Here is a 12,146-nt window from a genome sequence, read left to right on the forward strand (position 1 = left end):
CCTGCCCCAGTGTGGGGCATCCGGGAAAATGTGTGGCAGGATGGAAACTCCGGCTGGCTTACGGAGGATGAAGAAGGATGGGACAGGTACCGCTGCCCCCGTGGGGCAGGCAGGGACCGAGTGGGGGCCTCATCCACTCTGCAGGTGGATGAGTGGAGAGGGTGGAGGGGCAGGGCTTTGGGATGAAGCTTCCCCTCCCCTCCCCCGTTCTCCACAGGAGCACAGATGTCCTTCGAGGGCGCCAGGCTCAGCATGAGAAACAGAAGGAATGGCACACTGGACAGCACCCGCACCCTCTACTCCAGCGTGTCTCGGAGCACGGATGTGTCCTACAGCGAAAGTGTGAGTCTGGGTCGGGGGGCGAGGGCGCCCGGGCAACGTGCTAATGTCTGAAGGCAGCACTAGGGCAACTGGGATTATTTGGGCACTAATTCTCCTTCTTTAAAAAGGTCCTGTGGACTGTTTTTGCTGAACGTAGAACCATCTTCTTCTGTGTTGTTTTACCAAACATTCCTTTTTAAAAGATTGTTACTGTAACCTTAATAAGTTGCTAAACAATGCATTTCTTAACTGAGTTTTCTGACCATGTAAATACTACAGTTTTAATAGTTATTTTACTGTTTAAGCTTTGTGTTCTTGCTTGCAATCCTGTTGGTTCTGGATTCTTGATTCTAAGTCTTTGTTTTTAATGCTAAGGCTGGTGTCTCAGTTTGTTCTTACTGTGGCTTCTAACTTGTTCTAAGCCAGTGTCCCCGTTGCCTTCCGGACAGACACACCCATCATTGCTTCCGGGGGGGAGCCGGACTCCGGTGGGGTGCCAGCAGGAAGCATGCCCTCGGTGCTGGGCAGGGTGTTTTGATCTTGCTGGTGGTTCCATGGGCTGCCTTTGTGATGTGTCATTGAGCCATAAGACAGACAAACAAGCAACAACTTGGCCCCCACCCCCACTGCGTATTTAAGGAGTCACTGGCTCTCAGGCACTGCCTCTGTGTTGTCCATTCCCCGTGCCAAGCACCTGCTTACCTTTACACCTGATCTCACCTGGGCCCTGGCCCTGTGAGAAACAAGCAGCAGTCAAGGGACAGTGCAGCCTCTCCAATACTCCTCTCCTCCAGCTTCAAGTGACGAGAGACACCTGGGAGGGCAGGGAAGGCCTTTCTGGGTCGTGGGTGGACTCAGGTGTTGGCGTCTCAGGAGATGGACAGGGCTGGGTCTTTCTCTTGCTTCCATAGCATTTCTGGATGGACTCTCTGCTCCCCTGCATCCTTGCAGGTTGTCCCCTCAGAGATATGGGTGGCCCGTGAGTAGGACTTTTGAGGCCACCCAAGGACCTCTCAGTTCTGGGGGGGGGTGTCCCGTTTGTCCCCCGGGAACACACAGCTCTGCAAAGTGCATTCTCGGGGACTTTTCAAGTTTTTCAGCAACAAAGCAGTTTTTATCACCACCTGTTCTGCAGGGTCCTTGATTTTACAAGCTCGTACATCTGGTGAGTTTCTTCACTTGTGTTAAGTAGACTTAGAATTCATTAAGACGATAGAAAATACCACAAAAAGAAGGGGCATTATTGGTTTTCAAAGTATTTGCATTCAGATTGAGTGTGGATATTATTTTTGCTTCCTACATTTTTATTGCCTGTAGAAAAGAATGTACAAATGTAAATGTCCAGCTTAAGGAAGAACAATGAAACGGACACTCTTGTACCCACACCAGCCTAAGGAATGGACCTTCTCCAGGACCCCTGCACCCTCTGTGTGGTCTCTCCCCTCCCGGCAGAGGCAGGCTCGACCCTGAATTTTGTGTTGCCGTTCCTTGCTATTGTATATAAGTTTATGACTTGAATATATATCCTGAAACAGTATGGCTGAGTTTTGTCTGTTTTTGACATACATGGAATTATACAATGAGTATTCTTTTGTGAGTTCATTTGCTGCTCACTGTTATATTTTGAGATTCGTCATGTTGATATGTGGAGCAATTAATTCATTTCACTGCTGTGTCTCCATCGCATGCACACTTTTATCCAGACTAAGGGTGTGTATGTGTGTGTGTGTGTGTGTGTGTGTGTGTGTGTGAGAGAGAGAGAGAGAGAGAGAGAGAGAGAGAGAGAGAGAGAGAGAGAGAGAGAGAGAGAGAGAACATTTGGGTTTCTAGGTTTGGCTCTTAGGAGCAATGCCACTCTGGACATTTTTGGATGTGTGAGCTGGGCTCCTGGAATCATTCTTTGGGTTGAGGCCAGGCAGTGGAGGTGAACACCTCTGTCATGGGGTCGTGTTTAAGACACAGAATTTATGGGGAAACTTTTATTCCAAAGGTTAGGAAGAGGAGGCATGTGATCCTAGTGCTACGATATCTTAGCATGTCTGGGGGCGAGGTGGTGGCAAGGGGAGAAACTTCTGAAAGCACTGTAAACTTCGTTCCAGGAGACGGACTGCCCCGTCCCCCGTTTTTGGGGTTCATGGCTGGCGATGGCATCACTGTGGGGGACACGGTGTCATGGCTGGCTTTTGTGCCAGCAGCTTTGGGAGGAAAAACTTGCATGGAGTCTGATAACTCCAGCTGCCAGTGCCCAGTGACCTGCGGGAGGTGGATTTGGGGGGAAGTGGTTCAGCCCCCGAACCCCACTGCCAGGCGTTCTGAGCTTGCAGGTTGTTCACTGGACAACCTTCCCTCTCTCTCCACAAGGAACTATTTCTAGGGATGTAACTTTACTGGCAATGGTGGACAGTTTTCTAGAATGCTCCTACCAATTTACTCACCTACCCACAGTGGGCATGAAGGCCCACTGCCTTGCCCTTCACCCATGTTGGTGTCAATTGCCTTTTCAGTTCTTCCAACCTGCTGGGTATGCAATGGGACGTCATTGTTTTTTGCTTCAGATTGGCCCCATTACTGATGGGGTTGAGCTTCTCTCGACACATTTATGGGTTGTTTGTATGTCTTCTTTTGTTCAGTAACTGCCCAAGTCTTTTGCCATTTTCCCATTAGGTTGTCTGTCTCATTCTCAGTGATTTATAGTTCTTTATACATTCCATTTACCAATCGTATGATTAATACATGGCGTAAATACCTTTTCCCACTTTGAGGAGTATAGGTATTTTTGAAATATTTGTCATCTGTTTCCAAATAGTTTGCTCCTGCCAATTAAAGGGAAGCTTTTGGCTTCCAAAGTCTTTTGTTGTTTGTCAGAATTAGGTCCGGGATATGCCCCACCACCTTGCACATGGTGGGAGAAACAATGATGGACAGTGTTGGGATTACATCTTCTTTTGAAAAGCAAGCATAAGAGGAATGGAATCTGCAATAATACATTATTTATGCTCAACTATCAGCCAGTGATTAAATTCCCCTGGTCATTGTAGAGACGGAAAAATGGAATTTGTATGTATATAATGACATTTATTACAAGATAACTTTAAGTAATTTTTAGAAAAATTTGCATTTAGTTATAAAAATTTAAACAAATGTCTCTTTTTATAAAACGTTGTATACTCTAAAAGCATGAATGAATGCTGGGTGCTACGAATATGTGGTAAGTTCTTAAGTCCTTTGTAGGAGGTTTAGGTCGTTTTTAGTATTCATTTTTAACAGCAGAGGGTGAGAATACATCAGTAATGTGTTGTCCAATATTCTTTCTCCAAAGGACTTGGTGAATTTTATTCAAGCAAATTTTAAGAAACGGGAATGTGTCTTCTTTACCAAAGATTCTAAGGCCACGTAAGCATCCATTTTCCCTCCATTTTTGCTTTCATGTTCAAAGATAAATTATTAACACCCATTACAACAGACACACAAATGCTCGCTGGTTCATTATTCGAGTTGTTTCCATGTTGCAATCCTCAGAAGCGGGGCATGAGCAGGAAGAATGTATCATGTACCTTGAAGTTGGTCCCTACAGCAATCGTTTTATTTCATGTGCTTAGCTTTGGCAATATTTGGGAGAGGCTCCAAGAGAGGAGGTCGCCCCCTTCAGCATTCCCACAAGCTCACCCGAGTGGCTGTGGCAGCATATGTGCTGTGTTACAGTGGTTGGCAGGTGACGCCGAGCGTGTACACATGCGCGATCCTACTAGCGCCTCTGTCGGGCGGTCGACTTTGAGCCTTCCTGTCTGATCGGGTGTTCATCTACTGTGGGCCGCTTGTGTCTTGGAGCATTGAGGCTGGGTTACAAAAGCCACAGGGAGCAGCTCTGCCCACAGGAGGTCCTCAGTGGATGTTAGCTAATGAGTAAGTGAGAGAATGGATTGACTGCTGATCTTTCCCACAGAAGTTGCTCCAGGATCAAGTGAAACAAGTTGGTCCTACCTCCCTTCCCTCTCTGAGTCCCTGCCTTTTCTCCTTTGCCTGCTGGTGATGGCAGAAAGAGTCTAGCTATTTGCTGGTTGGATAGTGACTGCTGTGCTTCATAATTAAAGCATTGACCCCCTGTTGAGTGGAGGCAGTGAACAGAAGAAAGTGGAAGGACAAACACTGGCAGAATCAGCCCTAGTCCAAACTTGGCCTGGCTGCCTGCTCGCTGCACGACCTTGAGCCAATTATTTTCTTCTGCACTGAGTTCTCTTATCCTAACATGCTAGCAAAGTATGGGTTGTGGTAAGGATTCAATGGGATAACACATAAAATCCCCACCAGATTGCTTTGGAGCATAAAAGGTCCTTAATAAATGTGTTTCCTTACTCTGTGTGAATTAGAAAATGACCATCAGGAAAACGAAGACTCTCTCTTTTGTCATCAGTGTGATCTTACCCATCAGAGTCACTTGACAGAGTATAAGCTCCATGGGCCAGCTGTTTACTCCCTGGATGTTTCACTGAGAAATTTTGCAGTTAATCTATTTGTTTGACTGGCAGAAAATACAGTTTGGATGCATTCAGTCATTCAACAAATATTTATTGGGCATCTCCCATGTCATGGAGATTTGATGTACTTGATTGCTAAGTCTACAACCCCCACCCCATAAGTTAGCTGCTGTTGTCATTTGACAGACAAGGCGCATGCGGCCCAGGGGTGTTCAGTATGTTATCTAAGGTCCCATGGCCCGTGGGAGATGGATGAGGGCCTGATTCCTAGGTTGTGTTCTTTTAATCCGAGCTCCTACCCTTTCTCAGGACAATACTGCCCAGCCAGACCATATGCGTCAGTATCTTCTTACTGTGTTTCCCTGAAAATAAGACCTAGCTGGACAATCAGCTCCAATGCGTCTTTTGGAGCAAAAATTAGTATAACACCCGGTCTTATTTTACTATAATATAAGACCGGGTCTCACATCACAACACAACACAACACAACACAACACAACACAACACAACACAACACAACACAACATAACATAACATAACACTGGGTCTTATATTAATTTTTGCTCCAAAAGACACATTAGAACTGATTGTCCAGCTAAGTCTTATTTTTGGGAAAACATGGTAGTTGCAGATATCCAATCTAATTGGCTGCATGAAAGGGGATGCTAATGGGGTCTCATGGCTGAAAAGAACAGCTAGATTCTGGATTCAATGTCACCAAGACCCTGTCTCTTTCCACCTGTTGTTTCTGCTATTTTCTGGGTGGGCAGGCTCTTCACAGTGGCAGCAAAATGGTCACCGTATCTTTGGCTTATGTGTTATCAACTTACCATTTTGCTAGTGGGGGAAAAGAGTGCCTCGTTTCTAGTAGTTTCACCAAAAGTCTGGGCTGAAGTTCACGGCTCTCATTGGCCTAACCTGGGCCCCGTGTCTAACTCTGTGCTGATCCCTGGGGATAGGGACAGAACATGGTGACTGGCCAGGCTCGGGTCATGTGCCCACAGGGACCCAGTGATTCCTCAGAGGCAAATCCTGGTGCTCCTACGAGCAGAAGGGGAGATGGGTGCGAGATAGGGAAACCTCTTAGTGCTTGATTATAGCTGAGTCTGGCTCGAAACGAAGGGAGATGTGGCGAGCAGTCCCCCCTCAACAACACAAGCAGAGGACAGGAGCCCTGTGGAGTCTTCCAGTTCCCGCCTCCAAAGGCACACAAGGCTGTAGACCAGGGTGAAGACGCTGGACTCTTTCAACTTCCCCGTATTTATTATTTCTTATCTCTCCATAGGTAGTGCCTATACGCTGTGATTCTGAATTCCCTATCAGACAAAGGAATCCAGTGAAGTGACTATTAATGCGGAGAGCCTAATTTTGCTGCTGCTTGCCATGCTAGCTGACATACGCTGCCCAAGACTCTGCAGAGAGTCCGTGGGGTTGTCTCGTGCTGAGCGCAGACCTCTCACGTCTCTCCACTCTGACCCCTTGTGGATGGATGTCTGTTTCTTGGGTGGCCACTGGAGAGCGATGCCCTATCATTGCCCCTGCTGCTGGTGCCCTCTGAGACGTTGCTACCCAGCGTGGGGCCCTCCTGAGGCTGTAGCCCTGATCTGGGCTTGTCCTCTTCAGCTCCACTGCTGGGTTCCAGGTAGAAACAGGAACTCCGCTTTTGTTATAGCTGCTCTGTGTGGTGGGGCTTTCTGCCATGATAGAAATATCTTCACTATAGATAGATAGTCTCTATCTTCACGGTCCTGCGTGCTAGTCACTGGCCACATGGGGCTGTTGAGATTTGAAATGTGGCTCGTACAATCAAGGAACTGAGTTCATGTAATTTTAATTTTGATGAATTTAAATAGAAAATGAAACCGTTGCATGTGGTTAGGGAGCTACCTTATCGACAGTGTAGCTTTATAGGATTCAGACTTGGTCTGAGAGGTAGAACTAGGGTCCTGGGGTTCTTCTGTCCACTCCATCTCTCCTTGCTGTCACCCCATCCCTCCTCAAAGTATCTGTGCTTGGCTACTTGTCCATTTGTAATCACGTGTGCAGGCCGGACCCACACACCGATGTATCACTCCCAGCAGAGAGCGGGCCGCTTGTAAAGATTCCTGTCCGGATACATTTGTTTCTCATTATGAAATCTCTTTGCTGTGTGACTTTGGTAGTTACCCCAAGCTTCCAGTACTTCCGAAGGCTCTCTATTAGCAGAGGAACTCAATTCGTGTAACACACTTGAAGCCAATTTCTTGTAGGTGTAGACTCTTGGTTACAATGGGACTCCATCCGCTTCTGGAGCAGCCCTAAAACTTCCTTCAAAGAAACTCGTTTCTGCTCCCACTGTCTTTTCAGAAGAAGTCCCAGCAAAGCATATCACTATTATCATTTTGCAAAAAAAAAAAAGTGATCTACGACCACAGAATGCTTGTAGAAGTAATTCTGCATTTTGTCACCTTTCAAATAAGCTCCTCATTGAACACGTCCATGAGAATACAGCCCATCCTATGGTCACGACAGCTATGTAAACTTAAGCCCATCTTCTGGAAGGCGAAAACACTTTCTTAACAAAAATCACTGAGGATGGATGAGGATATAAACTATTTGCAAGAAGACCAATCAATGTATTCACTCACTCGTTTGTTTCTTCATCATTCAGAGTATATTTGCTGAATGTTCGTATGTGCTAGGAACAGAGAGTATAAGATACAGACAGAGCCTAGCTGGAAGCAAAGCCTAACAGATGGCCTCGGTTTGTACACCTTTATTGGACCCAGCCCGCCCCGGAAGTCTTTGCTCCAGGCTCACCATGAGCGTGTAGTCGTCCGGGTTGTGTACCGCACAAAGGTGCTAGGGGTCCCTGGGGCATAGATTCCTGTGCTGTCCGTGCACCCTAGCCAGGACCACATCTGCCTCAGGGGACACCTTTCCTAGTAGGTTGGTGCTTAGAATGATCACATATTTGATTGTAGGACCTGGGACATGGTAAGAATGAAAGAGGCACTAATCTACTAGGGCTTGGAAAATAGGGTTCACTGGGACTGTCCTGGGCAAATGAGGACCTTTGCTCGCTCACGGGTGGTGGCACTGTCTTACTCCATCAGCCTTTTGCCCCCTCAGAAGAAGGAGCGCTCTGCCCCCTGGCCAAATATGTCTCTCACTTTGCTACTCTTCGGCTTTCCGGGATAGAACTCTGGTCTCCTCTCCAGCGACCCTGGCCCCCTTGGATTCTTAGCACCTTCTGAATCTTGTCCTCAGACTGATGGGAGAGAGAACAGGGAGAACCAAGTGGGTGGCACAGGCCGGAAGAAACCATGAGGAGGGTGAGCAGGGTCTCACTGGGGCAGCGGCTTTGGCCACGTTAGAAGTTTTGTTATAGCGGCTGTTCATTTCTCTGGAGACGACGGTCCTTACTCAGGATGCAGCACAGCCCTGGACAGAGGACCTAACCGTCATGGAAGTGTTTTTTCCATTTTTTCAAAAAAATTTTTTTACCTCATTTTTGCTTCTCTTCTGTTGCCACTGCCTTTGCTATTCCCTGATTTGTACTACGGCAGGCACCGTAGCGTAAAATCACTGGATAGAGCCTGTACCACGTGCCAGGCCCAGCTGGAGGCTTCCCATCCTTTCCAGCCCTCTCAGTGAGCCCGAGTGGAGAGGGGTTGTGCCAGGACCAAAGGAGGTGTTTAGTTTGGTCCTCGCTGCACGCTGCCGGGTGCTGTACTCAGCTCTTCCCGAGGGATCATCAGCAACTTGAGGGCGAATCCCATCTAGTTAATCTCTGGATGTCATTGAGCTCAGCCCGGGTCGGACTCCGAGTGGATTTTCAATCCATATTTGTTGACTGATTGTAGTATATTGGGAAGGAGAAGGAGGAAGAGGCTTCACCGCTCACTGCCTGTCTTTTCACCCATTCCAATTTCATATCATGCGTATGCACCATTTAACAATTAAATTTAGTGCTGTTGCACTTTAATGGGAAGAAATCATGTTTGTTCATTGCAGTTTGTCTTTGTCTATCCCAAATTATTGAAGGTCTTCCAAGCAGCTTATGTCCCATAAAGCAAGAATGGTCTCTCGGACCTCTGCAATGCGTTGGGCCCCTGTCAGGGGACCGCCTCTCTCCCGGGCTCACCTCATTTCAGGAGAGCTTTACTGGCCGGGCAAACGCATGGCACTGCAGCACTGAGACCCATCCCAGGGCTCCTGTGTATTATGAACAATCCAGATTTGTAAGACTTAACCCATAATAACGTTATGGCGATGTATGCAGAGGCTAGACTCCATGAGGGCAGGGTTTGCTGTTCTTATATCCTAACTTTCAACACAAAGCCTGCTTTTTGGAGGATGGACAATAGACAACAGGTAAAACATCCAGGTGGTTTTTAAACAATCCACTGAGATGATGAAAATAGTTGGAAAGTACGACTTGATGGTCAAATCTCTTTTTGTGTTTACTCAAGCTAATCATGTTTATTCTAAAAACGTGAAACGCTAATCATGTTTATTCTAAAAACGTGAACTATTTGAGTAGTTTACATGAAATCTGTTCTTTCCATCCGTGTTATTGTGCTCAGGGAAAACGTGTGCAAGTGTGGCTACGCCCAGAACCAGCATGTAGAGGGCACTCAGATCAACCAAAACGAGAAATGGAATTACAAGAAACACACCAAGGAATTTCCGACCGATGCCTTTGGGGATATTCAATTTGAGACTATGGGGAAGAAAGGGAAGGTAAGCAATGGTTTTCTACTCGAGCTAGGTAATCCACATGCTGACACGACTTGGGCTACCTTGGGTTACCTTGAACTGTCTAGTATGGAGGCGGGAGAGATGGACAGTCAATCCAAAAGCTATTGCAGAAAAAGATAAACCTTGTAAACGTATAAAAGCTGGGATTATATTATGTACAACTGGAAAACTCAACAGGTGACGGCGGCCTTGTCACCCAGCGGCCTTACTCGCACACCGCCGACACTCATGTAACACCCTTGACCCTCAATGCTGCAAGAGGCCAGATGAAGGCTGTTGAGAACCGTCCAGTTTAGTTTGGGGTATGGCATTCTTGAGAATGTATAAGGCCCTGCATCAGGTGGCATCCCCTCTGCACACCCACACTGCAGGCTCTTACACAGGGTTTTACAAAGATGTTTAATGATTAGCAAGTGCATCTCCTTAAATCTTCCTGTGTCCTTTGTCTCAGTGACCTTGACCCCTCACATGCCCACGCCTGTTGCTGCAGCCCCGGCAGGGGACCCAGCTCCCTCCACTGCCGTGTCTGCACAGGATCTCGGCCCTAGGATGGGCCCCCCTCTCTCTAGCCTCCCACAGCTCTCCCTGTCTCACTCAGTCCTGTCCCTCCAGGAGGACGCCCTAAAATATAAATCCCGTCCTCTTTCTACTCCCCTGAAAACATCTCATTGGTGCCCTGCTGCCTTTAGGATAAAGTCCCAAAGTCTTCAGCCGGCTTGAAGGGCCCTGTGGTGGCACCCACATACCCTCAGCCCATCAATTTCCTTCCACGTTTCCATAGGACCCCCCTCACCTGCTGTCCGGTAGGAGCTGGTAAGCCTGCTAGGCCGGGCCGGTCAGGAGAACACGCGCCGACCATGATGCTTTCCCTCTTCCCCACAGTACATCCGACTCTCCTGTGACACGGACGCCAAAACCCTCTACGAGCTGCTGACACAGCACTGGCACCTGAAAACGCCCAACCTTGTCATTTCTGTCACCGGAGGCGCCAAAAACTTTGCCCTGAAGCCGCGCATGCGCAAGATCTTCAGCCGTCTGATCTACATTGCACAGTCGAAAGGTCTGCGCGGTCCCCCAGCAGGAGTGTGGTACCCAGTTAGTCCTTCGGGCTGTGCCAGGTCTTCTGGGACAGAACAAATCCTCCCGTGCAGTTCCTGTGCGGGTCCAGATGCCCTGGAACTAGATGGTGAAGCCTTATCTTGTCAACAGAGAGACCCTCAAATGGGCAGACAGCGAGCTCTGGCTGATAGTGGGCGGTTTCACAAAATAACTCCTTAAAAATCAAAGTTAAGGTGCTTTTAATCGTCTGTGGTTTTCAATCTGTTATTTCTACATATAAAATTTTACCCGGAATATTCCGGCGAATCAAAAAGGGGTGTTTAATTTTGATATCAATGAGACCCTTTTGGAAATGCGGACCGTGCCTGGCCGGTTGTAAGCTCCACGTAAGGGTTCGGTAGAGATCAAGGCATATAACTGTGGCTTTGTCACTTGAAATATTCAGCTTGCCATTTTTTTTTTTGGTCTTTTTAACTTGGTATTATGAAAAATTGCAAACCCATGGAAGAGTTGTAAGAATAGTACAATAACATCTGTACACCCTTCACTTAGACTCACTAGTTGTTAACATTTCCCACGTTTGTCTTATCTCCATAAATAGCCACATATTATGACATTTTGGGAATCATTTCAGAATCAATTGCAGGCATCATGACGCTTAGCCCCTACCTATGTCAGCATGCTTCTCTGAAGAACGGGTTCTCTCACATAACTCAGGGTAATTTTCAAACCCCAAAAAGTTCACATTGACAAATACTGTTATCTAACAAACAGCCTATATTCCTCCCCCCTTCTTATACCCACCCCCCCCGACTCCTGTTCAAGCCATTGTTTCTCAGTCTAGTTGTGTAGGACACAGCTCCTTGGCCCAGGCTGGTATTGTGAACCTTGCGCTCCCCACCTCCACCCTCCCCTCCTCTACCCTTCCCCACTTCATCCCTTCCCCTACTTAGATGAAGTGAGGGGCCAGAGCTGGGAGGTTCATCATCTCCTTGAACTTTGCTGACTTCACTTCCCATGGCCTCATTTTAAAGGGGGGCATTGACAACTGACATCTGTCTCCGGTCCTGGATGGAGGACCTGAGGAAGGAGACTAGGTGCTGAGGGGTCTCAAATTCGCATCCTGTGAGAACTGGCTGAAGGAACTGGGTACGAAACGTCTAAGGACCACATCGCATTTACGTTAACATATTGAAAGGACTTTTATGTAGGAGATGACTAAACTTGTTCCTCATTGCCGAAGACAGTGGTAAAGTTAGAGGATGGAGACAAATAGGGAATATAAAGACTTTCTAACAATGGGGGGAGAGCTGCCTCCAGACTCCCGAGGCTTCCATTACTGGAGCTAATTGAGACAGGCCAGGGACCATCCCTCAGGCTGGATTCCTGAATGGGGCACATATCAGACTAAGTCATGTTCCAGTTTAGATTCTATTATTACACTAAATAACATTTTCTAGGTCTTTTATTTACTTCAACTTTCAAAACAAAACCAAACCCTAAACCGTGCAACACCCTTTACGTTGTGAAGATCATCAGAGGTCACCC

At 47.3% G+C, this 12,146-nt stretch overlaps 1 protein-coding gene across 1 annotated transcript in view; it reads left to right on the forward strand.

Annotated features, from left to right (window-relative positions):
- Positions 1-225: 225 nt before the first annotated feature.
- The window catches only part of TRPM8 (transient receptor potential cation channel subfamily M member 8), a gene marked incomplete at its 5' end in the record, with an annotated part of 75,291 nt that continues 63,370 nt past the window's right edge, over positions 226-12,146 (forward strand). Inside the window, 4 exons of the mRNA XM_081051739.1 lie at positions 226-342; positions 3,641-3,714; positions 9,365-9,521; positions 10,422-10,599. Coding sequence (XP_080907865.1) covers positions 226-342; positions 3,641-3,714; positions 9,365-9,521; positions 10,422-10,599 — 526 coding nt within the window. The remainder of the gene's footprint in view (positions 343-3,640; positions 3,715-9,364; positions 9,522-10,421; positions 10,600-12,146) is intronic.

This window comes from Rhinolophus hipposideros (assembly GCF_964194185.1).
Source record: "Rhinolophus hipposideros genome assembly, chromosome: 6".
NCBI classification, from domain to species: domain Eukaryota; kingdom Metazoa; phylum Chordata; class Mammalia; order Chiroptera; family Rhinolophidae; genus Rhinolophus; species Rhinolophus hipposideros.